Source organism: Sporobolomyces salmoneus (assembly GCF_050403485.1).
Source record: "Sporobolomyces salmoneus JCM6883 DNA, S_salmoneus_JCM6883_v1_ctg75, whole genome shotgun sequence".
NCBI lineage: Eukaryota > Fungi > Basidiomycota > Microbotryomycetes > Sporidiobolales > Sporidiobolaceae > Sporobolomyces > Sporobolomyces salmoneus.
The window spans coordinates 30504-55312 of NW_027481088.1; the positions used below are offsets into that span (position 1 = coordinate 30504).

At 50.9% G+C, this 24809-nt stretch overlaps 12 protein-coding genes across 12 annotated transcripts; 4 read left to right on the top strand and 8 right to left on the bottom strand.

The window, feature by feature from the left end:
- Positions 1 to 489: 489 nt before the first annotated feature.
- Positions 490 to 2014, top strand: JCM6883_000767 (uncharacterized protein; the record flags this gene model as incomplete). The annotated part of the gene is made up of 4 exons (XM_076634902.1): positions 490 to 837; positions 1412 to 1477; positions 1552 to 1848; positions 1922 to 2014. 4 exons carry the CDS (start codon positions 490 to 492, stop codon positions 2012 to 2014), a joined length of 804 nt encoding a protein of 267 aa, XP_076485107.1.
- Positions 2015 to 3125: 1111 nt separating this feature from the next.
- Positions 3126 to 5289, bottom strand: JCM6883_000768 (alpha-amylase; the record flags this gene model as incomplete). The annotated part of the gene is made up of 10 exons (XM_076634903.1): positions 3126 to 3313; positions 3375 to 3479; positions 3544 to 3722; positions 3795 to 3802; positions 3877 to 3998; positions 4075 to 4183; positions 4254 to 4625; positions 4695 to 5052; positions 5108 to 5175; positions 5239 to 5289. 10 exons carry the CDS (start codon positions 5287 to 5289, stop codon positions 3126 to 3128), a joined length of 1560 nt encoding a protein of 519 aa, XP_076485108.1.
- Positions 5290 to 5751: 462 nt separating this feature from the next.
- JCM6883_000769 (uncharacterized protein) lies at positions 5752 to 7123 on the top strand (the record flags this gene model as incomplete). The annotated part of the gene is made up of 7 exons (XM_076634904.1): positions 5752 to 5821; positions 5900 to 5942; positions 6028 to 6042; positions 6315 to 6455; positions 6542 to 6607; positions 6673 to 6723; positions 6790 to 7123. 7 exons carry the CDS (start codon positions 5752 to 5754, stop codon positions 7121 to 7123), a joined length of 720 nt encoding a protein of 239 aa, XP_076485109.1.
- A 361-nt stretch (positions 7124 to 7484) lies between these two features.
- On the bottom strand, positions 7485 to 8714 carry JCM6883_000770 (uncharacterized protein; the record flags this gene model as incomplete). Its single annotated transcript, XM_076634905.1, has 2 exons — positions 7485 to 8314; positions 8372 to 8714. 2 exons carry the CDS (start codon positions 8712 to 8714, stop codon positions 7485 to 7487), a joined length of 1173 nt encoding a protein of 390 aa, XP_076485110.1.
- A 312-nt stretch (positions 8715 to 9026) lies between these two features.
- On the bottom strand, positions 9027 to 10384 carry JCM6883_000771 (uncharacterized protein; the record flags this gene model as incomplete). The annotated part of the gene is made up of 4 exons (XM_076634906.1): positions 9027 to 9474; positions 9544 to 9695; positions 9776 to 9976; positions 10220 to 10384. The coding sequence occupies 4 exons, from the start codon at positions 10382 to 10384 to the stop codon at positions 9027 to 9029; spliced, it is 966 nt and encodes a 321-aa protein (XP_076485111.1).
- Positions 10385 to 10482: 98 nt separating this feature from the next.
- JCM6883_000772 (uncharacterized protein) lies at positions 10483 to 11622 on the top strand (the record flags this gene model as incomplete). The annotated part of the gene is made up of 5 exons (XM_076634907.1): positions 10483 to 10716; positions 10783 to 10908; positions 10973 to 11065; positions 11125 to 11440; positions 11510 to 11622. The coding sequence occupies 5 exons, from the start codon at positions 10483 to 10485 to the stop codon at positions 11620 to 11622; spliced, it is 882 nt and encodes a 293-aa protein (XP_076485112.1).
- Positions 11623 to 12022: 400 nt separating this feature from the next.
- Positions 12023 to 13191, bottom strand: JCM6883_000773 (uncharacterized protein; the record flags this gene model as incomplete). Its single annotated transcript, XM_076634908.1, has 2 exons — positions 12023 to 12768; positions 12837 to 13191. The coding sequence occupies 2 exons, from the start codon at positions 13189 to 13191 to the stop codon at positions 12023 to 12025; spliced, it is 1101 nt and encodes a 366-aa protein (XP_076485113.1).
- A 574-nt stretch (positions 13192 to 13765) lies between these two features.
- JCM6883_000774 (uncharacterized protein) lies at positions 13766 to 14958 on the bottom strand (the record flags this gene model as incomplete). Its single annotated transcript, XM_076634909.1, has 2 exons — positions 13766 to 14532; positions 14601 to 14958. 2 exons carry the CDS (start codon positions 14956 to 14958, stop codon positions 13766 to 13768), a joined length of 1125 nt encoding a protein of 374 aa, XP_076485114.1.
- A 299-nt stretch (positions 14959 to 15257) lies between these two features.
- Positions 15258 to 18438, bottom strand: JCM6883_000775 (uncharacterized protein; the record flags this gene model as incomplete). The annotated part of the gene is made up of 16 exons (XM_076634910.1): positions 15258 to 15686; positions 15755 to 15838; positions 15908 to 15927; positions 15998 to 16105; positions 16172 to 16292; positions 16352 to 16480; positions 16547 to 16657; positions 16722 to 16847; positions 16909 to 17011; positions 17083 to 17267; positions 17337 to 17423; positions 17487 to 17586; positions 17644 to 17749; positions 17807 to 17915; positions 17979 to 18358; positions 18423 to 18438. 16 exons carry the CDS (start codon positions 18436 to 18438, stop codon positions 15258 to 15260), a joined length of 2214 nt encoding a protein of 737 aa, XP_076485115.1.
- A 423-nt stretch (positions 18439 to 18861) lies between these two features.
- JCM6883_000776 (40S ribosomal protein S23) lies at positions 18862 to 20221 on the bottom strand (the record flags this gene model as incomplete). The annotated part of the gene is made up of 5 exons (XM_076634911.1): positions 18862 to 18920; positions 19024 to 19108; positions 19286 to 19507; positions 19869 to 19936; positions 20218 to 20221. The coding sequence occupies 5 exons, from the start codon at positions 20219 to 20221 to the stop codon at positions 18862 to 18864; spliced, it is 438 nt and encodes a 145-aa protein (XP_076485116.1).
- Positions 20222 to 20355: 134 nt separating this feature from the next.
- Positions 20356 to 22055, top strand: BMT5 (25S rRNA (uracil2634-N3)-methyltransferase; the record flags this gene model as incomplete). The annotated part of the gene is made up of 4 exons (XM_076634912.1): positions 20356 to 20410; positions 20477 to 20794; positions 20865 to 21230; positions 21301 to 22055. The coding sequence occupies 4 exons, from the start codon at positions 20356 to 20358 to the stop codon at positions 22053 to 22055; spliced, it is 1494 nt and encodes a 497-aa protein (XP_076485117.1).
- Positions 22056 to 22210: 155 nt separating this feature from the next.
- On the bottom strand, positions 22211 to 24798 carry DPL1 (sphinganine-1-phosphate aldolase DPL1; the record flags this gene model as incomplete). Its single annotated transcript, XM_076634913.1, has 14 exons — positions 22211 to 22222; positions 22296 to 22306; positions 22387 to 22596; positions 22669 to 22931; positions 23013 to 23139; positions 23213 to 23380; positions 23454 to 23481; positions 23556 to 23715; positions 23778 to 23980; positions 24047 to 24070; positions 24138 to 24338; positions 24401 to 24587; positions 24652 to 24662; positions 24724 to 24798. The coding sequence occupies 14 exons, from the start codon at positions 24796 to 24798 to the stop codon at positions 22211 to 22213; spliced, it is 1680 nt and encodes a 559-aa protein (XP_076485118.1).
- Positions 24799 to 24809: the final 11 nt, after the last annotated feature.

Consider the following 24809-nt stretch of genomic DNA (forward strand, 5'->3'; position numbering starts at 1 on the left):
TAAGTTCTCATCTGCTCTCGAAGCTCTCCGTAGCTGACCTTCGTATCGCATAGAACCGATTGGAGTTTCACTAGGGGCTCGCTCGAACGAGATCGTATGCTGGGAGGGCGGGTAGATAGGATCTTTCTGTGAAAAGCTTTGTCCCTCTTCTCTAGTTCTTTCGTCTGGGACCATCCCGCTCTCACGGAGCGTGAGGTCCCACACAACGTCGACGGGAGATAAGCAAGCTCGCGAAGGAGAGCTGACGCGTCTTCGTCATCCGCGGACATCGCATTTGGAGCAAAGATCGCTCAAATCGGCGCCGGCTCCCTCGCTCTTCTCTCTTTTCAACACTCTCTTCACTTCGCTCGCTCGCCTGAACAGGCCAACTCGACTGTACACGGGCAAGTCTAATCCGAATCAGCAGCACTCAGTCCACTCGTTCAACTCCCTCAACTCTCGGCTCTTCTTCCCATTCCTCCCGCCTCATCTCTCACTCTCCACTCGACTATGTCGGCCCCGCCTCACGATGGATGGCCAAGAGTCGGAGATGTCTTTAGTCACTGGAGCGATCTCGTACTCGCCGCTCAACTCGCCGCTTTACGTGAAGGATACACGGGACTCGGTCCCTCCTGGAGACTAGATCGCCCTACGACGCTATGGGTCGCTTGCCGCGTCAATTCAGGTACATTTAGAGGTAAGATGGGGAGATGCGACCTGTGGCTTGTGCGTGCGGTAATGGTGGATTCGAGCAATTCGGAGTCCGGTTGGATCGTCGACACCGTTCGGATCGAAAATGTGCCGGTCGGAGTGCACGTAGAACATCAGGGAGGTATCGGCACATCGAACGGCTTCAGCGTGAGTCTCGCACGTTCAATTTCCGCTGTACGATAATGGCTGACTCTCAACCTTCAGATAAAACCTTCAAAATCGCCGAAACTCTCGAAGGGCCGAGTCGTCAAGAGTTGGAAAGCTCTACACCTGCTCGAGGCTAGTCTACGCGCTGCCTCACGTCTAGAGGGTCGCTACATCACCGGAAAATCGCTATACAACGCCTCAAACGAGTACTCGTGTTTTTTCTCCTGCGTGCTCGGTCCTCGCTGCACCTTCTATCTACGTTTTGATCCGCATAGTCAAGGAGTGGATGGGGCAGGATGGAGGTGTACCGAGCTCTGCTTGCAGCACTCTTGCCACAGCGGCGCACCTCCCGTCTCCGACCGCATGCAAGAAATTCTCTCTTTTTGGGTAAGTCCCATCTTACTGTGTCAGGTCCAGGCTTCTCGTACTGAAGAGATCTGAACTGAGCCTGTATAGCCTGCTATTCGGACTAAGGGCGATTGTATGACTCCAATTGCTAGACGAATCAAGGTAGAGAGATATGTAAGCAGGCATCTCGTCTCCGTAACCCTCACTACTGACGGGCACGTAACAGTGGGTATCGATGCGAGATGAAGCCATCGGACCTTATCCTGTCTTGGAGGTTGGATCGGACGGAGAAGTAGGCAGTGTTTTTGATCGATTTTTCTCAGCACTGTACACGAATGGCTAACCCTCTTCTCCTGTATTTCTTAGCCTATCTACCCCATCCTCGCTGACACCAAACTCTCCGCACGACTCGAAATTCGACGTTCGGCTCTGTCAAAAGCTTCCGAAGCTCTTTCCGCCGCTCGACAATCCCTACTCAACCTCCGAACGAACGTTATCGCTCTCGAACTCGTTGGAGATCTCGATGAAGCGAAGGCTCTCAAGAAAGGTATTCGAACGGCGGAGAAAGTCGTAGTAAAGAAGGAGAAGAAATGGGCCAGGAAACAAGCAAAAGTTGAGAAGATGAAGGAAAAGATAGAGAGAGATACGATGAAGAGGAGGAAGGTGAGTCTCTCTCTATAACTCGCTCGCGTTGCTCTTGAGCTGATAACGAGATCATGGTTTTCGGTGTGGTTAGCTCGCGGGAGAAAAAGTTACAAGTTCCAAGATCAAAAAGGAAAAGAAGGAGAAGAAGGAAAGGAAGGAAAGGAAGAAAGAAGACAAGGCTTGAGAATCGACGAGTCTCGGAAAAAGGTCAAGCGCTTGGATAGAAAGGTCTTTTTACGAAATTTCAGACTCCACAGTTTTACTCTCTTCGCTTCCTGCGATCCACTAGCAATCGTCTCCCGGTCGTCAACACTTGTTCACCGCGCTCACGAATGTTGCTCCTGACTCCTCATACGTTCTCCCTTATCTCGCAGCGGAGATCTTTCATCGAGGCCCGAGCGCCACGGCAACTCCGCTCGATAAGGCTTCAAGAAGCGACCCCGACTCGCCTCTCTTTCCTCTTCTTTCGCCGTCACCTCGCTCAGACGGAGTACACCCTTCCGCTCTTCGCCTCGTTACCCTCTCCCTCGATTACCAAAAGATTTCACCCATGGAACCGGTCGTTTTGATCACCGCTGCGTTGCAAGCTCTCATCTTGCCTCCTACTTGGTTGAACTTACAACTTTCCTTACAACGTGAGTGAGCGTATATCTTTTGAACCTTCTCGAGCGGTTGAGTACTTCAGAAGACACGATGAATGTGGATTTGACACTGACGCTGTCTACAATCTAGCGCTTGCCTTGCTTTTGGGGCTGATCGCAAGGATGTTTGGACGGCCGTAGCTCGATTCACGTCGTTATCGGAGCGTCCGGTCGTCTTTTCCCGCCGACGCCTTGAACGGTAAGTTTTGTCTCGATCTCCAAGCACTTCCTGTCGCTGATCCTCCTCGTAGGGTACTAATCGATGATCGCTCATTCGGTGTAAGGAGAGAGAGAGGGCTAGTTGGATGCTCGCATGGAAAAACTTTGACCACCAAGTTCTTGTTCTTCTGTTCTCGCGAGAGATTCTAGCACAAGTTTCGCGTGCAAGCGCAGCGTATGAGAGCATCGGCGAAAAGGGAGCTCGGGGATGTAAGAACCGACTCGCGCGTCAACATAGAGCTCTGGGTTCGTACCGACTCTCCACAGAATCCTCACGATCAGATGAGACCTAGATGCATTCAACCATGTTTTCGATGCGAATGAGACTACTACCGACAGAGACAATATTGAGAAACCTGATGACTCTTGTATGCTAAGAAACCTTTCACCTTTAAGCCCTTCTCGCGAGAAACTCTAGAACTCGTAGCGCCTAATCTATTTGTTGTATTCCTCCCTTCCCCTCGCGTCCTTCTTTGCCCAGATACTGACACTTCTCTCGTGACACTTGAAATCGGCCCAACCGTCGTCTCCGATCGTGACTTCTCCTTGGTACCATCCGAGAACGTCGGTCCACACTTCTCCAGCGTGCCCGTCAGGAATTTGCATACGCTTCTCACCGTCACCTAGCAACTCACAGACTGAGTGAGCTCCGAACGCGAGAGCAGAAAAGAGGAGGAAGCTTACCAGTTCCGTTGCAGATGACAACGGCGCATCCATCGTGATCCTTGTCTCCTTCCCTGACCCATCCCCAGCAGTTCATGTGATCCTTGTAGTCCCGGATTGGTCCATCTGTTCATCCGAGTACGTGTCAGATTGCCGAAAAACGGAATGAGAAGGAAAACGAGAAACTTACAAGCAAAGAGTTTACGAGCTCGAATGATATCGGTCAATTGGTTGACGGGTTCAGTCTTCGGGTCTCCTTGACAACCGTAGAGATCTCCGGCGAAGACGCAGGGATATCCGTCACCTCGGAGGAGGATGAGAGAGTAAGCGAGAGGCTTGAACCAAGGGGCGACGGCGGATTCGAGAGCTCTACAAAGACGGCCAGAGAGATGTCAGCGATAGTGTTGAGCGAGATGAGCAAGAAGAGGAGAGGGAGCTCACTGTCCGACCTGGGTTTGTGGAAACGAGAATTTGTGAATCAGTGACAGATCATCACGAAAGAATCTCAAGATGGTTGACTCACTTGAGTATCATGGTTCTCTACGAGCGTGACAGCGTCCATAGGGTGCGCTTGCACGACCGTGTCGTCGAAAACGGCGCGAATGTCGTAGTTTTCAGCTTGGTCTCCGGCTTGCTTGAAGTTGTCTGTCGGCGTTCAGCGAGAAGTGCGTCAGTCCCTTGAGCTCGCAATGTAAGAGAGGTAGCAGGACGAGATACTCACAGTGAAGAGGAGTATCGAAAACGGAAAATTGGGTAGGCATGCGATCGAGGTAACCCGTGAGCGATCCAAGCGAATCCTTCCAGAACTCTCCGACGCAGAAAAGATCGGGCTACATATCACAGAAAATAGTGGTGAGCACTACAAGCACGGATGGGAGATTCAGAGAACACGGTGCTCACGTTATCGACTCGTTCCCTGACTTGTTGAACGAATTCAGCGATGAAGCTCTCGTCGATGTGCTTGATCGCGTCGAATCGGAACCCATCGAATCCAGCTTCTTTCAAAACCCAAACTCCCCATTCGATGCATTCTTTCTTCGCATCGGGATGGGCGTGATCGATATCGGCAAACATGAGGTAGTCGAACGATCCCTTCTCCGAGTCGACGGCCTTCGCCCAGGTCTTCCCTTCACCTTGAATCTTGAAGATCGAGTTCTTCTTCGTCTTGTCGTCGTAATCGACTCCGGTGAAATGGTTGAATCCCCACTTGAACTCGGAGTATTTGCCCTTTCGACCGGGAAAGTTGAATCCAGTCCATCCATCGATATCGTACTACGCAATGCAAGACGTCTAGATGTCAGCGAGAGTGTCATTCTCACGAAAAGGACAGTCGAGGCTTACAGCATCGGAAATTTCTTGATTTCGGTTCTCTTCCGCAACTTCGATCGCCTTGAAAGTCTCAGTATAATCCGCTCCAGCCTTGTGGTTCAATACTGCATCGCAGTAAGCGACAATACCCAATTCCTTCATCTTCTTTGTCAACGCAAGGAGTTCTTCTTTCGTTCCCCATTTCGTCGCAACTCCACCTTTTTGATCGAATTCTCCCAAATCCCACAAGTCGTAGATGTCGTAGCCGTTTCCTTCGGGGGCAGAGGCTTTCGTGGGAGGGGGAAGCCAGATCGCCGTGATACCGGCTGAGGCGAGAGATTCGATTCGGTCGAGTATCGTTTTGTAGTATTTTCCTCCAGCGGGTTCGTACCTGCTCTCGCGCGTCAGTTCCACCGTTATTCGACGACGAGGGAGTGTCTACACACCATTCGAAACCTTGCATCATCGTATAGTTATCCTCTCCTTGAGTCTTTTCGTGTTTGTTCAAACCACGCTGAAAAACGAGACGGGTGTCAATTCAGTCCGGAAGCTTTGACGTTTGAGGGATGTGACTCACAGCGTTACCTCGGTAGTTGGCGGAACGGTACTTCTTCTGTTCGTCAGGCATTGTGTGTTGTTTGGGGGTCGGTCTAGTCGACGTGGAGGATAAGGAACGTGAATTTGTTGGGGGTTGAGTGATAAAGAACTCGAGTGGAAGCACAGAAGACTGGCAGCGGTGGGTCTCGTAAGACTGAAGAGAGTGGTAAGAGGGTAAGGGACAGAAGCAGGGAACTGGAACGTTGAAGAAAGGAGCAGGAGAAGCGTCAGAGGCAAAAGCAAATCGGAATCTCGGCCTTGGGGTAAGACTCTGATCGAGAAACTGCACCGCCTTTACGCAGCAGAGCACTCAGAACGTGAGGGAGTGGTGACTGTATAAAGGCAAAGAAGAGGAACGAAAAGGGTGTAGGTAGCACGAGAAATGAAAGTGAGTCACGTGACTCGGACGAACTTCAAATTTACTGTAAAAGTGCGCCAAGTACTCTCTCCCCTCTCTCTCTTCCACTTCTCAGCTCAACATCTCACTTCGACCATGCGATCCTTCACCACTATCACTGCTCTCTCTGCCCTCGCTTCGACCGCTTACGGTTTCGTCTACACCGGTTCGTCCTCCCTCTCCCCCCTTGATTGAAGAGGAACGCGCGTCTGACCTCGATCTCCTTCGGAACTTGTTGGAACAGTCGGAGTTGGAAAAGACCAAACGACAGGTCAACCCGGAGTTGGGTAAGTAAAGCTTCACTCGACAGCGCTCGTTCTGATTGAATGGATTCCCCGCTAAAACCCCTTTCATCGTTTGTCCGTCGCATAGATTCGATCCTTCTCGGTAAGTCACGCTCCTTGACGCTCGAATATGAGGGACAGTAGGTGAAGGTGCTCGATGGCGGCGAGGGGCGAGGGATGGTCGCCACTTCGGCCTCCCTTCGGTTTGTTGAGTGATCCACAAATGAGCGAGATCAACCGTGTTCAGCTTCAGCTAGGGAGGCGTGAGAGACTCTAGGCTTCAGTCGACACAGGATCTCCGGAATCATCTCAAGCAAAGGTCGCAAAGTAGCGAGCAACCCGAGAATTGACTTGATTTCTTTCTCCTTTGCGTAGCACCGTCATTTCCGATCTCACGACCGACAACGAAGTCCATTTCCGTTTCCTCCAAGGGAATCACCGTGTCGTTCAATCGGATTTCGATTCGCCTTGTGCTTCGAACGGAGGATTCGATTCGGGAGAAGAAAACGTTGCGACGTAAGTCTTCGCTGCTTTTAGCACCATCTTTCTCTTCGTAAGCGTAAGAGAGGATTGGAGCTCAAGACGGCAGGAAGTACTTACAGTGGTACCGCTGAAGAGAGTGGACCTGTTGCGACGTTCAACATTGCAAACAATTCGGGAGTTTACTAGTGAGTTCCCTCCAAGACTCTGTCGACTCATTGCCCTCGACTGAGTTTGGATTCGCTTCCCACAGCTTCTCCGACATCGGAAACAACGCAGCTGAATGTTACCTCGGTGCTGTCTTGTACGTTTCTCTCCTCTCTTTTCCCTTCTATTCGCTGAAACTGACTTTCGCGGATCTCGATGACAGCTGTTTGAACACGAACGAAGCCGACGACGCCACCGCCTGCCACTCATTCCAAGCTGCCGCCCTAGCCCTCGGAGCTCAAAACGGAGTCACTGCAAACTCTACGACTTCTACCGCCGCCTCGATTCCTTCCACCGCTTCTTCTACGAGTGCCGCTTCGTCCTCGACTAGCGGATCGGCTTCGACCACGAGCTCGGGAACTCGTTCTCAGAGTACCTCGGCAGCTCCTTCGCAATCGGCTGCTGGAGGAACTTCTGGAGCTGGACACATCGGAATCTCGACAATCGGGGGAATCTTCGCTGGCGTAGTCGGAATCGTCGGTGCCGTCGCTTTCTGAAGGGATATCGCTTGAGCACGAAACAGACACTTTTCTCTCTCTTACAACTCTTAACTTAGTTTTCTCTTCTCTTTGTAGTTTGGCGTCTTTGGCGACTGGGGGTTTCACATAGGACTGTTATTCACGCTTAATTGATCACGTAACGCTGGGAGTGATCTCGCGATGGTGAATCGAAGAGACGAAGTGAGAAAGTTGCGCGATTGATTGTCGAGAGGAGACGGATCAAAGCGAGCTTGTTCGTCACTGCTAGAGGTTTCACTTTCTCCGTTCCTTCGAGCTCAGCAAAGGCTTCTCCATTGCCACCTCGACTCCGATTCAATACAATTCGGCACATTTGGAGACCCTGTTCTTTCCCACAACCTCACTTCCTACTCGACAGCTTGTTCACACTCCGTTGTTTCCCTTTCTGAATTTCTTTTCTCTTCTGCCTCGCGAGAAAATCAACGAACGATCGTGGGATCAACGAAATCGCATCCTCCTCCTCTTCTCGAATGTTGAATTCTTCTTCTGAGTCCTCCGGCCCGACCTCGCATTGACCCTCGCGCTCCTCCTCCTCCCAGTGTTCTTCCCACAAGTCGTCATCGTCCTTCTTCGTGAGATGGACCTCGACGCCCAGTTCCTCCAGCTCCGACAAGATCGATTTGCATTCAGACGTTAATTCACGATGAGAATAGGGAAGGGAGAGATACGTCGAGTACCGAGGGAGGGTTCGAAGCGCAGAGAGCAGTGTTCGGAGTCGCTTTGCGATTTCGGAGAGATATGAGGGGACGAAGTCAGGGTTAGGAAGAAGTCGGAGGTGTCGTCCGGGATTCGCGATCCAACCTTTGACGAGTGATTTCAGCCAATTTCCAGAGACTAAGAGGCCTGACCCTTCGAGGTAGCCGGTTCTGCGTGCTGCAGTACCGTCTGCGACAACCAGCACTTCCAGTTGTGAGGCGAGACGAGGGACGAGGGTAGTTGTGTTGAGGAATTTCTCCCGGATCTTGAGGTACGATACTCCAGAGAATGCAGCTCTTGCTAATCGAGGGTGATTGCTCGGCCGTGCGAGGGCCGCTTCCCACAACTCGCCACCCCCAGAATGGGATCGAATCGATATTTCAACGAGGTTCGGCGCAGCCTTGATCTTCCTCCGATTCAAAGTGAGGCATCCCCTTACTCCACGAATGTACCGAACGTGGAGTACTTCCAGGGCTGCGAAATGAGGACTGATCAGCTCCGAGAAAAAGGTGAGATATTCACGGGACTTACTCGAAATGTCGAGCAACGTCCCTTGAAAGAGCTCGACAAGACAGTCGTGTCCATCGCCATCGCCAATAACGTGCGCTTCTGGTCGGACGTCGTAGAAGTCGAGCGGGGTCCCATTAATCACCAATTTCTTGACGAGACGAACGTTCTTTGCAGACACTCTCTTCAGCCTTCGGCGTTGTCGTCCGGTTTGAATCGTGACAGTATGGTAAAGGGACGGTTTTGCGAGCTTGTAGAAGGCACGGGAGGTGAGAGAGACGTTGAGGAGGGTCGATTTAGATGAAGAGTCTGAGAGGTGGGAAAAGACTACGGCGAGGAGCTCGTTTGGGAGAGTAGGAGGGGTCATTGATCAGTCTAGGGAGGCGTTTGGACCGGCTGTAGGGAGGCGGAGAAGTTAGCGAAGGGGGAAGAGTAAAGAGAAGGAAAGAGATTCGAACTCGTCGCAGGCAGGTCTCATCGAGCTCGTTCGCAGGATGGCATCCATTCCTTGGGCAAGAAGCAATCTCAGCAGTATCCAGCATTTTGAAGGCGATCAAACTCCGCTCCGAACGTCAGAAAAGAGACATTGAGACTTCGAATCTCTCAGAAGAGTTCCTCTCCGATGACTCGCGTATAGCAACTTGGGAGCCTAGACTATGGTATTCGCAGTCTAGCTGTACTATCCCTCCATCCGGTATTCACTCGTTCCCGCCTCGCTCACTCTCCCGCCGACTCGACTCGATGCGAGTTTCTCTTTCGACCAACCCATTTCTCCCACGACGACCCATTTCCCTCTCTCGCTATTACTCTCCTTCTCCTCAATCCACTCCCGATCATCCTCTCTTCCTTCTATATCCCATCCCCATCGCCTTGTTTCTCCCCCGACCGCCAATTCTTCCCACTCTTTTCCATCGACGAGTTTCACTTCGAATCCCGCTTCTCTCGCTTTCCGCAGAAAGGCTCGTACGGCGTTCCGACCTGAATGAAAGCCCGCGACGAGGTGAATACGAGCCGAGGGAGTCAAGGCGAGGAGTTGGGAGAGAGAAGAGACGAGAGCAGTTTGAGCTTCTGTCAGCCATAGTGTGTCGGCCATGAGGATGTGAGTGAATCGTTCGCCGTTGTTCGCGCTGAAGATGGAATGGCTTTGAGGTCAGTCGAAGAACGAGAGCGAACGAGAGGGAGACGTAGAAACTGACCTGAGCGTTGCTGCGAGTGATTCCTCGTCTCCCCAAGTATGTCCCAGAGCTCTCAGCTTATTCCGCGTCCGCTCATCGTCCTTGTATGCCAACTCGATATTGCTCACGAGGTTATCGATCAAGAGAGGGTCGTCGTAATCTGTCAGAACTACCTAGAGAGTAGAGGCGAGAGGATGATTCTGATCAGCTTTCAGTTCGCCTCTACTAGACATCAGACGAGGGAAGAACTCACCCGCTTGACATTAGGACTTCGAGCAGCGATCAACCCAGGAATTCCAGCTCCGCAACCGAGTTCACAAACCGACATTGTACCTCTGCTTTCCTCGTCGTCCTCTCCTTCGCTTGCATCCATCTCGAGTCCTGATATACTTGAAGTCGATATCCGATCTGCGAGGATGAGAGAAGCGTTCCAGACGTGGTGTGCGAAGAGAGCCTGTAGATAGAACGAAAGGAGAATGAGAATGAGAATCAGCTTAGCTAAACTCGCTTTCCCGCGGGTTTGAGACTGCTGCTCACACTCTATACTTGAATATCCTTCTCTCCATGCCACGCTCAGGGTACGGGCGATCTCGATTGGTGATAGAACAGCTCCTTCTTCCCCCTCCCACTAAAAATCCCTGTTCATCCGTTCCCCTTCGAGCCTGCAGATCCCAGTAGACTCTTGAGATCGACTCACATTAACCTGCTGAGGAGGGATCCTACACTCTAGCGTTGGCTGGTTTGAACGAGTTGGTGGATTGTAACTGAACAATTCGAGAGGATCTCCATTTGCCGGCACTACGTGATCGAATAGTGAATGCAGAGACGATGAGAATACATCTATAGCATCTTCTTCCGCCATATCGAGTCGGTAAGAGTGAATAGAGAGGGAGAGAGTTGCTTCCGAACTCTTCATCTTTCTCTCCCTCTTCCTCCTCCCCTCACTTCGACTGATACAGGATGTTGACCCTGAGACCGTTACACAACCTGTATCAAACGATCTCGCCCGCTTCTTTCCTCGAAAACGATCATCCTCTCATCGCGATTTCTCAATTGGAAAGGAGAGGGAGAACCTCAACTGGAGAGATTGAATGGGTCGTTGGAGTTGGAGCAAAGGGAGATACTCTTGAAGAGGAGATCTGGTGGACTGGTCGACTGAGTGGAGAACAACTCGAGGGATTGATCGCTCAACAGGTTCGTGCTTCTCTTCTCCCTCCGTGCTTTCTCTTGACGCTGAGCTCATTCCTGTGTGGAGAGCAGCTCAATAAGACGGCGATCTCGAAAGAGACGGTCATTGATCAAATGAGGACGAGTTGGATTGAGGGGAGATTGGACGTTCGAGGTCTCGAGAAATCTCTCACTGGCAAGGAGCCTCAGCCTGTCGAGGTAAGCTCTTGCTCGACTGCAACGACTCAAGAGGAACAGTACTCACACCTGCCCGGCATTGTAGCTCGTCATGTACTTCCTCGACAACATCCCGTTTTCGATTTCCCTCGATCCATGCGAAACGTCTCCTCTTTCTTTGCTCTCGATCATGGCTCACGCACGTCTGCCTCTCGCGATCTTCGACCTCGCTGCTGACATCCCTTCTGCTGCGTATAGCTCATCCCACCTTACCTCTCTTCGTCAACAACACAATCGACTCTTCAAACTCTTCAACCTCAACTCGTCTCGGCTCAGCAAGAACGTGACGAATTCTCATCAGACAACAAGCTCCTACGTGAGGAGCTGAAGGAGCTTAAACGAAAAATGAGGGAAGGAGGAGGAGGAGGAATAGCAGGTTCCGGGAAGAGAACGAGAATGGAAGACGACTCGAGTCAACTTTCGCAAAGTGTGGGGGCTTCTCAGAGTCAAGGACCATCGCAACAAGGAGGGACAAGTGTGCCTTTGAGTCCCCAGAAGAAAGGGAGACCAGGCAGTGAGTCCTTCGTTCGTTCGTCTTTCGATGATCCTCGCTCATCTCGTTTCTCTCTGACTATGATCACAGTCGACTTCAAAGCGGTGATGAGACCTGGGACGAAAGGTTACGCGGGTAGTACGAATCGAGTTGGGAGAAACCTCGACGATCAATGGGAAGAGCCGGAAAGTGACAGCGACTGAATGATCCTTTCGCTCGAGACGGCTCCTCATTCTGCCAGTTCCGACTTTATTCACTTATTCTTATTCTTTGTTGATGTATCTTACTACACGTAATCTCGCTTTTCATTCGCCTGACACTGCTAGAGATCGAGAAAGACGAGGAAAACTGAACTTTCGCTTGGATCCAGGCGAAGGGCTTCGCGGGGTCTTCGCCGCTGTCGCACGCTTATACGCCTCACGGCTAGGGTCTGAGTCGCACGGCATCTCGTACGTGTCTAGTCCACGGACAGCAGAAGCAGAAACAACGAGACTGAATCGCAAACAGCAAATTCACAAACTTGACAGACCTTTCCTTCTGGTTCCCTCTCTCTCCTAACCTACTGTTGTCCGAGCTCTTCGTCCCCCTCGAAAGATCCTTATTTTACTTGCCTCCATTCCCCAACTGCCCGCTCTCTTCGAGATATTTGATGAAGGAAGGGAAAATAAGCGAAGTTGCGTTCTCCTCCTCCTCCTCCTCCGGTACTGCCCGAACGATGACGTTCTCTCTCTGCAGTTTGTCGAGGAATGTTGAATTGTGGGCCGCTTTCTCGGTTAGGAAGAGATTGAGTGAAGCGTCCTTCGATCGCCGCTTTGTCTCGGAAGCTACCGCGTTTGCGAACCAGGTGTCCTTGGAGGTGAAACCAGGAAGCCGTAGGTGGGTAAAAGAATCGTTGAGCTGTACCAGGCCGGACGGAGTTTCTACCGACAGCGACAGAAATCGTGGCTGAAGGGACTTTGGAATTGTCGAAACTTGCGTCGGACAATCCGCAACCAGTACTTTAAGTGTGGAAAGCGGAAATCCTTTGCCTAATCCTTCGCCAACCTCTTCAAGGAAAGGGTACTCGAATCGGTACTCATCCCGAATATACTCGTAATCTTCGTGGTCCGGGTCAAGTTGGGATACTGCCGTCTCGTACCGAGTGACATGCGAGTAACCTAGACGACGCAGTTGAGGGAGATTCCGTTTGGTCAGGTAGGCCTCCCAGATTCTATCTCCTCCCTGATGATCCCAAATCGAGAGTTCAGAGAGTTTCGAGGCGATTTTGGGACTGGTGGTGTACCAAGCGTCGAAAGGGTACGCTGCCTCTATATCCTCACGGACGTCACGAATGTGAAGAGTCTCGATCACTGTCACACATACAAACGAAGAGGCATCAGCCGAGACGACTTGGAAAGGCAAAAGCGAAATTTCGGACCTGAGATATCGAGAAGGAACCCAGTGAGCAACCCCCAAACGCAGACAGACCCCATCTCGCAATCCTCAATCGACCGTAACTCTTCGAGATCCATCGGACCCTCTCCCAGGATAGTAACGTGTCGAACGAGCTTCTTGTCCTCCTCTCTGATTTGCTGTAGAAGCTTGTAGCGCTCTTCAGTGGAGATAAAGATGTGTCGATAGAGGATGGGCTTTGCGATCGTGCAGAAGTGGCGGGAGGCGAGGAGGACGTGGTAGAGGTCTTGAGACGACTCGGAGGATTCGAGATGGGAGAAGATCAGGCGCAGAAGTTCGATTGGGAGGCTTGAGCGGATGCTGGAGGGTTCTTCGGACATGGTCGAACGATTTCGAGGCGAGCGTGGTACGCAAAGAGAGGAGAAGGAGGGAGAAAAGAACAATGGGAACTTCGGGAGGTCTGAGCGCTCTCTCCTTTTTCGGCTGTTGGCCAGGCTCAAGTTTGGACATCTCAACAACCGGACTGCCGAACGAGTCGAACTTATCGAGGATTGTCGCAACGTGGCAAGAAAATTCCGACTGCGAATCTCTGTTCGCACGACACAACTCGTTTGACGAGCTCAAACTCGAATGCACCCGTGAGAGAGCTTACTAACATGCGGTAGCGCTCCTCTTCAGAGAGCATCTGCGGGGTAGGCAAACGAGAAATCAGAACGCTGAACCCTGACTCTCGCGGCATGTGAGGCTGGTGCATCGCTCTCGCACGCTGCGGGGAAGGGAACCAGAATGACCACCTTTCTCGTGCTCGAATAGAGCAGTACTTTGGCTTACGTCAGACGGAATTGAATCAGGTTACAGCGAAAATTTACAATTTTGAGAGAAACCTTCACTTCTCGTTCCTCCTCTCTTCTGACCTGTCGAATCCAAGTTCTCTTCGTCGCTTCTGTCCTGAGCTTACTTCTCCTCGCTAGCCAACTGACCGCTCTCTTCGAGGAACTTGATGAAAGAAGGGAAAATGAGCGAAGTCGCGTTCGAGTCGTACTCCTCCTCCTTCATTCCGTGCATGACGATGTTGCTTGGCGCGAGTAGGTCATTCAAGTTTACGAAAGAAGGCATCACGGATGAATGGGAACGAACAGCAACGAAGAAATGGCGAGTTGACCTGGAGTCCTCCAATTTAACCTTCGAATGATGCATGACGAAGGCTGAGAAGCCAGAGATGGTCGAGAAGATGTATCGAAAATTGTGCAAGGAGAGTACTGGTGGGAGAACATCGGGAGATGAATCTTCCGGCGAGACGACCAAGGTACGGGGACGAAGGGATTTGGGAACTCTAGAAAGTAACGAATTCGTGGAGGGAGAGGCGGCGACGAGTACCTGGAGTTGAAAAAGCGGGAAGTTCTTGCCGAGCTCTACCTTGTCATCCTCGAATAACTCCACATCTTCGCAGCAACAATCACATTCACATTCTTCCTCATCCGATTCGTCGCTGTCGCCTCTCAACTCGTAGCGAGTGACCCCCCAGTAGCCTAGTCGACGAAGCTTGGGCACGTTTCCCCTGGTCAAGTAGGTTTCCCAGATTCTCGCTCCTCCTTGGTGACCCCAGACGGAGAGTTCGACAAGATTCGAAGCGATTTCAGTGTTGATCGCGGTCACCTTTCCCCAAACAGACGCCTCTGAATCAGCCTCGTGAACATTGAGGATGTGGAGGGTCTCGATCACTATGACATTGGTCAAAGGGAAGGAGTGAGCCGAGAAGAGGGTGGAAGAAAGCGAGAGGAGCGCAAACCTGAAACATCAAGAAGAGTTCCCATAAGCAAATCAGACAGGCAATCTTCACCCAACTTGCAGTGTTCCGATTCAAAGTGATCCTGTACGTCGTCGACATCGATCGGACCGTCTCCCTTGATTGTAACGTGTCGAACGAGTTTCTTGTCCTCCTCCTTCACATTCTCGAGACGCTTGCGTTGTTCGCGGGTAGTGATGATGATGTGACGGTAGAGAATCGGTTTCGCAACCTCGTAGAAGCAACGACAAGCGCGGAGAACGTGGTAGAGGTCTTGGGAGAACGATTCGAGATGAAGGAAGATTGGTTTGTAAAGTTCAGTTGGGAGTCGTAGGCGCATACTCGAGGGGTCTTCCGACATTATCCAGGTACCGAGGCGAGTATGTTGCGAAAGGTGCGAAGAAGAGAGACGAGAGAGAGCTTGAGGAAATTTGAGATTCGCAATCCGGCTCGCGACCTTGCGCTGAACTCGCTTGATCTCGCAGGAGAGCTTGTCGAATGTATCGTCGCAGACAGTTTCGAGAGAGAAAGGAGCGCTTGCAGGTAGCAGACGAAAAAACGAAATAGTAACAAAAACATTCAAACGAAGAAGCAGAGCTCAAGCGAAAACTATACAGCGAGCCGACCGAGACGAAACCGATAGAACGATATGACTACCCGTCACTCGCTGTCATCGAGAGCGGCAGTCTTCTTCCTCCTCTTCGCAGGTTTCGCAACGATTTCCTTTTCTTCCTCTTCTCCATCAACATCCATCGCATCGTCCTCGTCCTTCGCCTTCTTCTTCTTCTTATCACCGAGGAGATCATGTTCGAGGAGATACGCCTCGAGTGATTCGACCAGATCTGCTTTCTTCCCAGTCGTACGTTGTCCAACTTTCCTCAACACATTCTTCAATTCGTCGACTTTGTACTTCGACAAGTCTCCTCCTTTCTCACTTCGTAGTTCTTCGAGGAAGTCAGACAAGTCGGGAGGTGGACCGAGTTCGGAGGCTTTCTTCGGTCGTACGGATTTCGAAACGACTACTCGAGAGGGATCGTATTCTTCGGGAGGGATCAGTTCTTTCAGAGAAGCGATGTGTAGCCCGACTCGCTATGTGTCAATCGTTGTCGTGAGCTACTTCAAACTACATCAGAGGCCTGCGAAGTGAAGAAACTCACCTCATTGATCGATTCGTACGGTGGGAAAGTTTTGTCCTCGGGTTCGGGGATTTCGTCTTCTCCGAGAGCGACAGCAGCCAGACACTGCGAAGAGCAAAACGCCAGATCAGCACTGAACTCGGTAGAAACCACAAAGGAGGGCGAAAGTCCCACCTCGTAAAAGTAGTTCAAAGCTGACATGCGAGCCATTCAAAATTCCGTTAGTACCACGATCTGCGTCGACTGAACGCATGAATGACTTACCAGGGTTTGGGAAAGAATCAGGGTTGTAAGCTCTTGTCAAATGTTTGATAATCTTCTTCGCCTTGTCGATTGCTGGCTGTTCTTCCGTCAATTCTCCATCCTCATCGACTATCATATGCATGTGAGACGAGTAAATCAACTGACGAACTATGAGGTTCAGGTGACCCGACTCACCCTGATGACAGCTCAAAGTTTTCCCGATTCCTAATTCTCGAATATCGTCTGCGAAAGGAAGTTGACAGAGATGGATTCCGGGAGGTAAGACTTGAACTCCTGCTTCATTCAACTTCTCTGCCTGTCAAAGCACGCCGCCGTCAGTTGAGGGTAGGAGAAAGGGAGGAGAGTAAGACGTACTTGAGGGAGAAGTACGACGATTTGAGGTCTCGCAGCTCTTCTACCGATGAACGAAGCGTACGCTATTACGTCCTTCTCGATCATCGATTTGAGCAAAGAAGCGAAAGTTCGAGTAGATCCTTCCCACCTCTATTCACCAAACGAGATTAGTTCGACTTCTCGCCAATTGACAGGAGAACGAGGGAGAAGACGAACATCTTCTTCTGGGTAGATAAAGTAGGATTGTTTGATTGATTGCCAGAAATGCAAGTTCCCTTCGCGAGGAACGAAACCGAGTAGCTTCAATCCAGGTAAACGCCCGACCGCCTAACCCGAACGAAAATCGCATCAGCTCTCTCGTCCACCTTCAACGAGAGTAGAAGAGACATACCTTGACTTTGCGTACCTCGTCTTCAGAGAGGAAGATCTTTGCAGCTTTGACTCCAGTTTTGATATCGGCGTGACCGACTTGGAAGAACTTCTTGATTTGACCTCGTTTAATCTCTTCGGCCGTATCCTGCTCGAACTTTGCCGTCAGTTATCTGCTTGTGATCGAGTGACTTAGGGAGTGAGCTCACTCCATCTTTGTAGACAACCTCACTGACTACTTCGGTTCCTTGCTCCGTATTCGCATCGATTTTCGTTGGAAGTTTCTTCCTCTCTTCTCCAATCATATTGTACCTGTGTCACTCTTTATCTGTTACTACGACTCTTACATTGGGGTAACGAGTGGTAGCGAGGAAGAGACTCACCCTGAAACGCCGATCACGAATCCATCTGCCAATTGAAACGGAATTTTGAACGCGACTCGTTTCGCCGATTCTTTCAACCTCATGCTTTGAATCATTCCGAATAGAGCGACTTCGAGAGAGGAATGAACTTCGGGCCAGAATTCGGGCATAGAGTCGTCCGCTTCGGAATACATCGAGACGATTTGCTAGCGAGTTGGCAACCGAGAGTGAGCTTTCGAGGCGCAGAGGAGGGAAAAGTGAAGAGGTAGACGTACACCGTAAAATTTGTCGAGATCGAATTGATGATTAGGAGAAGGAGGGACAAAGAAAGGTTGTAAATCGATATTTCGATCTTTCAAATCCTGTTTCTCTTGCATATTGGTCAGTGCTGCTCATCTCATTCGGTTAGCAGCGGGATGACTCACTTTACGCTTGTTCATTGCGACGTTGAAGAGTTGAACAGTGCCACGAATCGGATCGTCGTTGTCGGTGACCCAAAAGATCTGGTTCTGAGCGGTAGGCGAGCTAATCGTATCTCACGGAATCAGCAGCATATCTAAACGAAGAGCTGAGAGAACCCACTGTTGGATGAGGAGAGTACTACAATGACCGAACGCGTCGGGGATACGAGGGTTTCCTTTCGCCGGAGCAAACTCGTTTGCGAGATAATTCGGGTCATTTTCACACTCTGTGGAGGAGAACTCTATCAGGGACGGATGACTGATATGAGAAAGAATCGACGCACTCTCTAACAAATCTTTCATCATTCTTAGGTTCTTTGCCGTTACTTGAGTAGGCGGAAAGAGAGTAATACTGTTTTCGAGTTTCGCCTCGGGAGAATTTTTCGTTTTATCCTGTGACCGTACACTGCTCAGCACGCCGGAATCAACGGCGAACAAAGACAAGAGTCGACTCACGGTGTTCCAGATGACGATTCCGACTTGATCCTTTGGGCTCGAGATGACTTTACGCTTCATCATGGCGAATGCCGCGAGTAAAACTACTTCGAGTTTACTTTTCGGTGGAGTTTTCCCTTTCCATCCTAATTTCCTGATCTCGTTCTTTGCGTGTTTCGTCTTTTGTTCATCGTCTTGCTTTACGTTCGAGGGAGGAGGTGCGCCAGAAGTTGCTGAAGGAGCGGGGAAAGTTGCAGGAGGAATGGCATTCAATTCGAGGTTGAGAGACGGCTCGAGCATGGACGAGGTCGCTTCGATACAGAAAAGGATCGAGGACTTGGAGTAACGGTACTCGTCGAGTTGTTCGTCTTCGTCGTCCGAGAGATCTTGATCCCATCCATCTGATCTCATCAGAGAAGCGAGTGAGCTGCCGCGTTAGTGAGTCAAGGACTATGTGCAGCTCACCGTAAGCTGAGTTCATGCTGGTGAAGAGCTGTCGATGGGTCGAAGTGAGAGGAAGAGAATGAAGTCACCAAACAATTTCGCGAGCAGTTTTCGACGCGAACGAGATCGTCTCTCTGTCTGCTCTCTTGTCTGATCCAGTCTGTTTCGTCCATTGATCGAGTCGCGCTAGCGCCAGCTCCCGTTCAAAAGCTGGATCTTCGCTAAATTCCCTGGCAAAACTCGTTGCTCGAGCCCGCGGACGCCGCTGATCTATCCGACGAGCAACTCGCTCGCACTCCATCTCATCATGCACGGATAAGAGAGCGAGGGGAATGGCAAGATGTGTTTTTGGACAACTAACCATTTCATCTCATCCCGTCATGAACGAACAATCAAAAAATGAGGTTTAAAGGTAACAAAGAAGCAAGAAGAGTAAACCGAGTTCCACAAATGTAATTGTTTAGGAACGGGGCTTCTCCTTCTTCTCCTTCCAGAGAGCGAGGAGACCGACACCGGAAACTAAGAAAACGAAAAGTGAAAACTCAAAACTGTCAGTTTCAAGAACTTCCGAGAATCGAGCGAGGGAGGAGGATGGGAAGAAGAGAGGATGATGAGGACCGACCCTTGACAACCTTGAAACGGACACCGGGAATATCTCCCTTCGCCTTACCCTTTCGTCCGAAACCAGAGATGAGGACCTCGTCGTTCTAATCCGTTTCGGATCGTCGTTGCGGGACAGAGTTGGCATCGAGGTTGTTGGGTCGTTGATAGGAGAGGGGCGGGTCGGTAAGCGTAGTTGAATGGACGGAGAGGAAGTGAAGAGAGACAGAGATCGAGTCAGTCAACTTGTCCGAAACCTTCGATAAAGCACAGCGTAGACTCACCTCATCGACAAAGTTCAAGCAACCATCGTTGGGGACGAAAGCGGTAACCTTCTTTCCGTTCTTGATGAGTTGAACTCGAACACATTTACGAATAGCCGAGTTGGGCTGTTTCGCCTCAACTCCGACCTTTTCGAGAACGATACCCTTGGCGTGGGACGAACCTCCGGTAGGGGACGAACGGTAAGCAGTTCCGAGGGCACGCTTCTTGTAGTTGTTGTCGGCCTATACGAAATGTCACGAAAGAGAGAATCGTCAGTTTCTCCATTTCTCTGTGCGTCTTCGGGTACCTTGTTTCGGAGGAGCGATCGTTCGATGTTTGAGCTGTTGATCAGGTCGACAGAGAGAGCGCTGTCGGGTCGGAAGGAGATTGATAGGTGGGAGAATGTGAATCCGATAGAGTCGACCGAATTCTGCCTCGTCGACGTTTGCTGCCTGTGTTGCCCCGTCTGACCGCTTCCAATTCACTAGCTATACCCTCTGTTGTATCCGTCTGCTCCTCTGCGGGATCCGTTGCCACTTTTTACTGATCCCTCCTACCCTATCATTCTTCAACCCGATCTCGAAGTAAGACTGTGTAATTTACCCAACGGTTCTCCCTCCTGTCGTTCCTGAGCTTGCGGCCGGCGAGCAATCCACGAGGCTTGCAGGATCCTGTTCGATTCAGAGAGAGGGTGAGAGTCAGTAATCAATTACTTCTCTACAACACCTCTGCACGAGTTGTGGGCGGTTCCAATCGATTCCAACACCTTATTCCATGCCTCTGAGCGGCTCCTCTACCAGCTGGAGACGAGTTGACGAGTGATCGAGATGCCTCTAAAAAGAATTTGATTCCTCCTCTTTTCCCACCTCAATCCACCGGGAGGGCAGCTCGTAGTCGGATCGAATGGGTAGATGGTTGGTAGTGGTATCGAGTGCATGGAAGTTTGACTGACCCATGTTGGTTAGCGAACGAGAGAACAAGCGAAAACGAGTTCGAAAACTTCCGCAAAGAAATTCCCCCTTGAAATCCACTCCCAGCCGACTCACCTCATCTCGACCACCCTTCAACTCTCGAGTACAACGACTAGAAGATGGGAAAGAAGCCTTCAGTTGGTAGACCTAAAGGGAAGAACGTTCTCGCCAAAGGTAAATCTCCTCTCCTGCTCTTCTCACTCTAGTCGAGATGGAACTGACTTTCCACAAGATGGGTAGCTCTATCCGGACAGCAGCAAAAGCAACATGAGAAAGAACTGCAACAACGAGCCGAACAAGCGGCGAAAGATCGGGCGAATGCAGCAAAGAATAAAATCGTTCAACAGAAGAAGTCGGGAATCAACAGCAAGAAACGCAAGCTAGCTACGAATGCCTCGACCAGTGCAGATGCAGAAGATGGAGAGAACGTTGCCGCGGAAGGAGGGGAAGAGGAGGGAATGGATGGGGAAGAATTGAGGGAAAAGAGAGCGTTGGAGAGAAAGAAAGCTTTCGCACAACCTTTCAGGCGAGGGGAACGAGTGCTACTTGTAGGAGAAGGTGAGCACGACACTCCACCATCTCTCTCGACTTGGATTGAGACTGACTCGTCGTTCTTGATTGTCAAAAGGCAATTTCTCTTTCGCACATTCTCTTCTCTTGCCTCAATCGACCGCTTCTTCGACCACTCCTTACCCGCCTCTGCCGCTCGTCACTCCCTCTATGCTCCTGTGTACCTCCTTCGACTCGCACAAGGTCGCCCTTGAGAAGTACCCCGATCTCGAGGCCCATCTCGAACCTTTGCGAACCTCCGGCGCAACGGTCCTGTTCGATGTCGACGCGACGAAACTTGAATCGAATAAACAAGTCATGGAGTTCTGTGGCAGGAAAAGTAAAGGCAAGGGGAAAGGCAAGGCGTCCGGCGAGAACAATGGGTGGGAAGAAGTTGAAACGAGAACTGGATTCGATAAAATCGTTTTCAATTTCCCTCATGTCGGTAAGCCCCCGTGTTCTCCCGTTTAATCCGCCCTGCTCAGATACTAACTACTCGCTCGTGCTCCTAACAGGTCAAGGCATTACGGATCAAGATCGAAACATTCGAACGAACCAAACTCTCCTCCTCGATTTCTACCTCTCGGCCTCTCAACTCCTCCGAAACGGCGCCTCCCATCTCGCCTCTGCCTCCAAGTCCTCTTCCTCTCGATTATCTCGGTCCCCATCCCCTCCAACGCTCTTAGACGAATCACTCTCCCTCCCTTCTCTCGATCCGACCCAACTTCCTCCTCCTCCACCTCCCAAAACCCGCGGAACGATTCTCGTCACTCTCCGTACCCAACCTCCTTACTCTCTCTGGCTCCCGGCCCATCTCGCAACAAAACCACTCCTCCTCCTTCCCTCGATCCTTCCTCCTACCTCGCTCAAAACCTCCCAAGGTGTTCCTCGCGTGAAACTCCAACCGTCGTTCAAGACAGTCAAGAGTTGGGAATTCGAGCCTACTCATTGGGAGGGGTACGAGCACCGAAGAACACTAGGGTGGGATGAGAAGAAGAGTTTTATTGGGAATCAGGATATCACGCTGACTACGAAAGAACGTAAACGCCTCGGCGATCAAACTGCGGTGAATACGAGGTTGAACCGGGGAGGGAAGAAGGGAGGAGGGAAGGAGGAGAAGGGGACGGGGATGAGAACTTGGGAGTTTGAATTGGTCGTAAAAGAGTATGATGGACCCGCGAGAGATGGAGGTTGGAGTGGAAATACGGTGGGCGCGAAGAGGAAGAGAGGTGGAAAGGATAGTGATAGGGATGACGACGATAGTGATTAGTCGAGAAAGAATAATTCAGAGCTTTTCTCGTTTTCTCTCGCATGTTCTGCCGTGACCGACGATGCGAGCGGATTGAGAGACATATAGTTGCATAAAGTGACAGATTGATAGGTACAGCAGGCAGAGACGGAATAATAAGAAGCGAGAATCGAAATCTAGGCGTAAAGCTGTAAACGAAACGAAGCGAGAGAAGTCAGCTACATTCTACTTTAAGGGATCAAGCAAGGAAGAGCAGCTTACAACATCCATGTCTGTCGTCGATTACGTACGGGCAGAGCAACCAAGGTCAGCAACGGTTGCAAGCAAGGGGCTCGGTACGAGCGAAACTCACATCGACTAGCCATTTCCTCAACAAGTCCCGGTCCGATCGGACTTCCCGAGCCGAGTCCGTAAAGCGTAACCATACTTCCACCTCCGGCTTTGTCCATTGCCTTGACCTCGTCGACCGCCGTTCTCAAATCTCGCAAGAGATCATCGACAGCCGAAACGGTCAGTTTCGTACAGGCGATATGGATCGCTGGAGGGTTTTGCAGAGCATTTACTGCGTAGACGAGCGCAAAGAAGTATCGTCAGTACTCAATGACCTCGACAGAGGCAGAGAGAACAAGCTCACGATGCCAACCCAATTTATCCATCCTATCTCCCACTTCATAAACGGGTACAACTCCCTTCCCGTTCCCTTGACCTTCCGTCCTACTTCCAAATGCGACGACACTGACTAACGGATCTCCGAGAACGTAAAGTTCGGGGAAATCTTTTCGGATCGAACGAGCGATTTTTTGTGCGGCTCCGACGATCTCGCGACAGGAATCGGTGTAGCCGTCGATACCGAGGTAGAGGAGAGAAGCCCAGGCGGCGGCGAGAAGCGCACCGGGACTGTTGAGCGTGCGTAGTTCGAGGGGGATGTCAGCTTGGATGCTGCTGAGTGGAAGCAAAAGGTAGGAAGACAAGACTGACCGAGAACCAGCGATAGTAGGAGAAGCGTAAACACCTCCAGGCCATGTCGTAATCACCGAGTATTGGTACTTTCGAATAGCTTTCGAACGATACATAATGACCGAAGTACCCTTTGCCGCGAAACCGTCTACGCGGTACAACGCAAGCGTGAGCTAAAACCCATCTCACAAAGAGCTCGTGAGATCGAGAAATGAGCTCACATTTATGAGTATCGCAAGAAATGGAAGTTACTCCAGGAACTCTGAAATCGAACGGATCCATGGGGAATCCAGCTCGCTCCATGAAGGGTACGAGGAATGATCCGAGGCAGCAGTCGACGTGAAGTCCAAGTCGGTGCTTCAGGGCGAGTTCGGAGAGGGCCGTGATATCTGCTCGCGAGAAGTGCGCGACGAGATTCGTCAGCTCAGCTTTTTGAGCCAGAGAGCGCCCTAAGGAACTTGCCATCGATCGCTCCATCAGGGAAGTTGGGCTGCAGGAGAATGGTACCGAATTAGCTTCGAATGAGCATCGAGGCGTTGAGGCTCGAACCAGGGCGAAACTTACAGCACTACCTACAAGCATGATCGTATTCTTGTTAATCGCACGCTTCACTCTTCTGATATCGACTTTTCTCGTCTCGACGTTGACGAGGATGTGGTGGATCTTGATACCGAAGTATTTCGCCGCCTTGTCGAACGCAGCATGAGCCGAAATCGGTACGATCCTGCTCGAACGCTGCATTCATCAGTATCGACAATCGTGGTATCTGTCACTGTGCAGACGCACATTTCAGGCTCAGTGATTCCGTATTCAGCTTTCGCTCGATCTCGATAAGCTTTGCAAGCCATCAAGATACTCTCGGTTCCTCCCGAGGTTGTGGTTCCCGCGCCGCCGAACTCATCGACAGCGGAAGTAGGAAGAGGAGAGTTGAAGAGTGAAAGACACATCGAAACGATTTCGGAATCCATTTTTCGAACGCCGGGGAAAACCTGCAAGTCGAAACTGCATATCAGCGAGACGAGGAGAGGAGCTCGCTGAAGACCATTACGACTCACATCAGCGTGAAGAGGGTTAGAGACCTATGCGATCTCGAGAACTATCAATCAGCACAACCACCGACAGATTGAAGCGATTTCGAAAACTCGCCTCGAATTTGCCGAAAGCTTCCCTCCAAATATCGCCGATGTCCTTTCCCCCATGATAGACTGCACCACTGACTCGTCCCGTATCCCATTTCGTGTTCGGGATCGAGCTCATCTGATCGAGGGCAGCAGAAACTTCCGCCGACGAAAGACCTTTTTCCGGTAGAGCAAGGTAATTCGGCGAAGGACCGTCTTTTGGTGCGAGCTAGCCACGCGATCTCCTTCATGAGTATGAATGGAGACAGACAGTAGGAGAGAGCAGCGTACTTTTGCCTCGAGTTCGGTCGTTACTTGATCCAATTCTCCTTTCACTTTCGCTTTGACCGAAGGTAACAACATCATGATCGCGAAACCGCGCTTGATGATCTCGAGATAGAGCTCATGAGCAGTGGTAACGAGTCCTCGGGCTCGGAGATGGCGGATACAGCGGAAGACCTGTCGTTGAACGAGATACCTGAGGATTTCAAGATCGAGGGAGTCAGCAAAAGCGAGCGGGATACGGGTGAAGGTGACCTTACCAGAAGATGAACTACATTGAGGCAAGTGTCAGCCGGCGATCGCAGGAGAGAGAGGGAGGAAGTGGTGCTCACGGTTTTCGCATTCTCAAGGGTTGTGAGTTGCCGAGTGAGAGCCGTCATCAGTGTAATCGATGGTCGATTCGACATTGCTTGTTGTT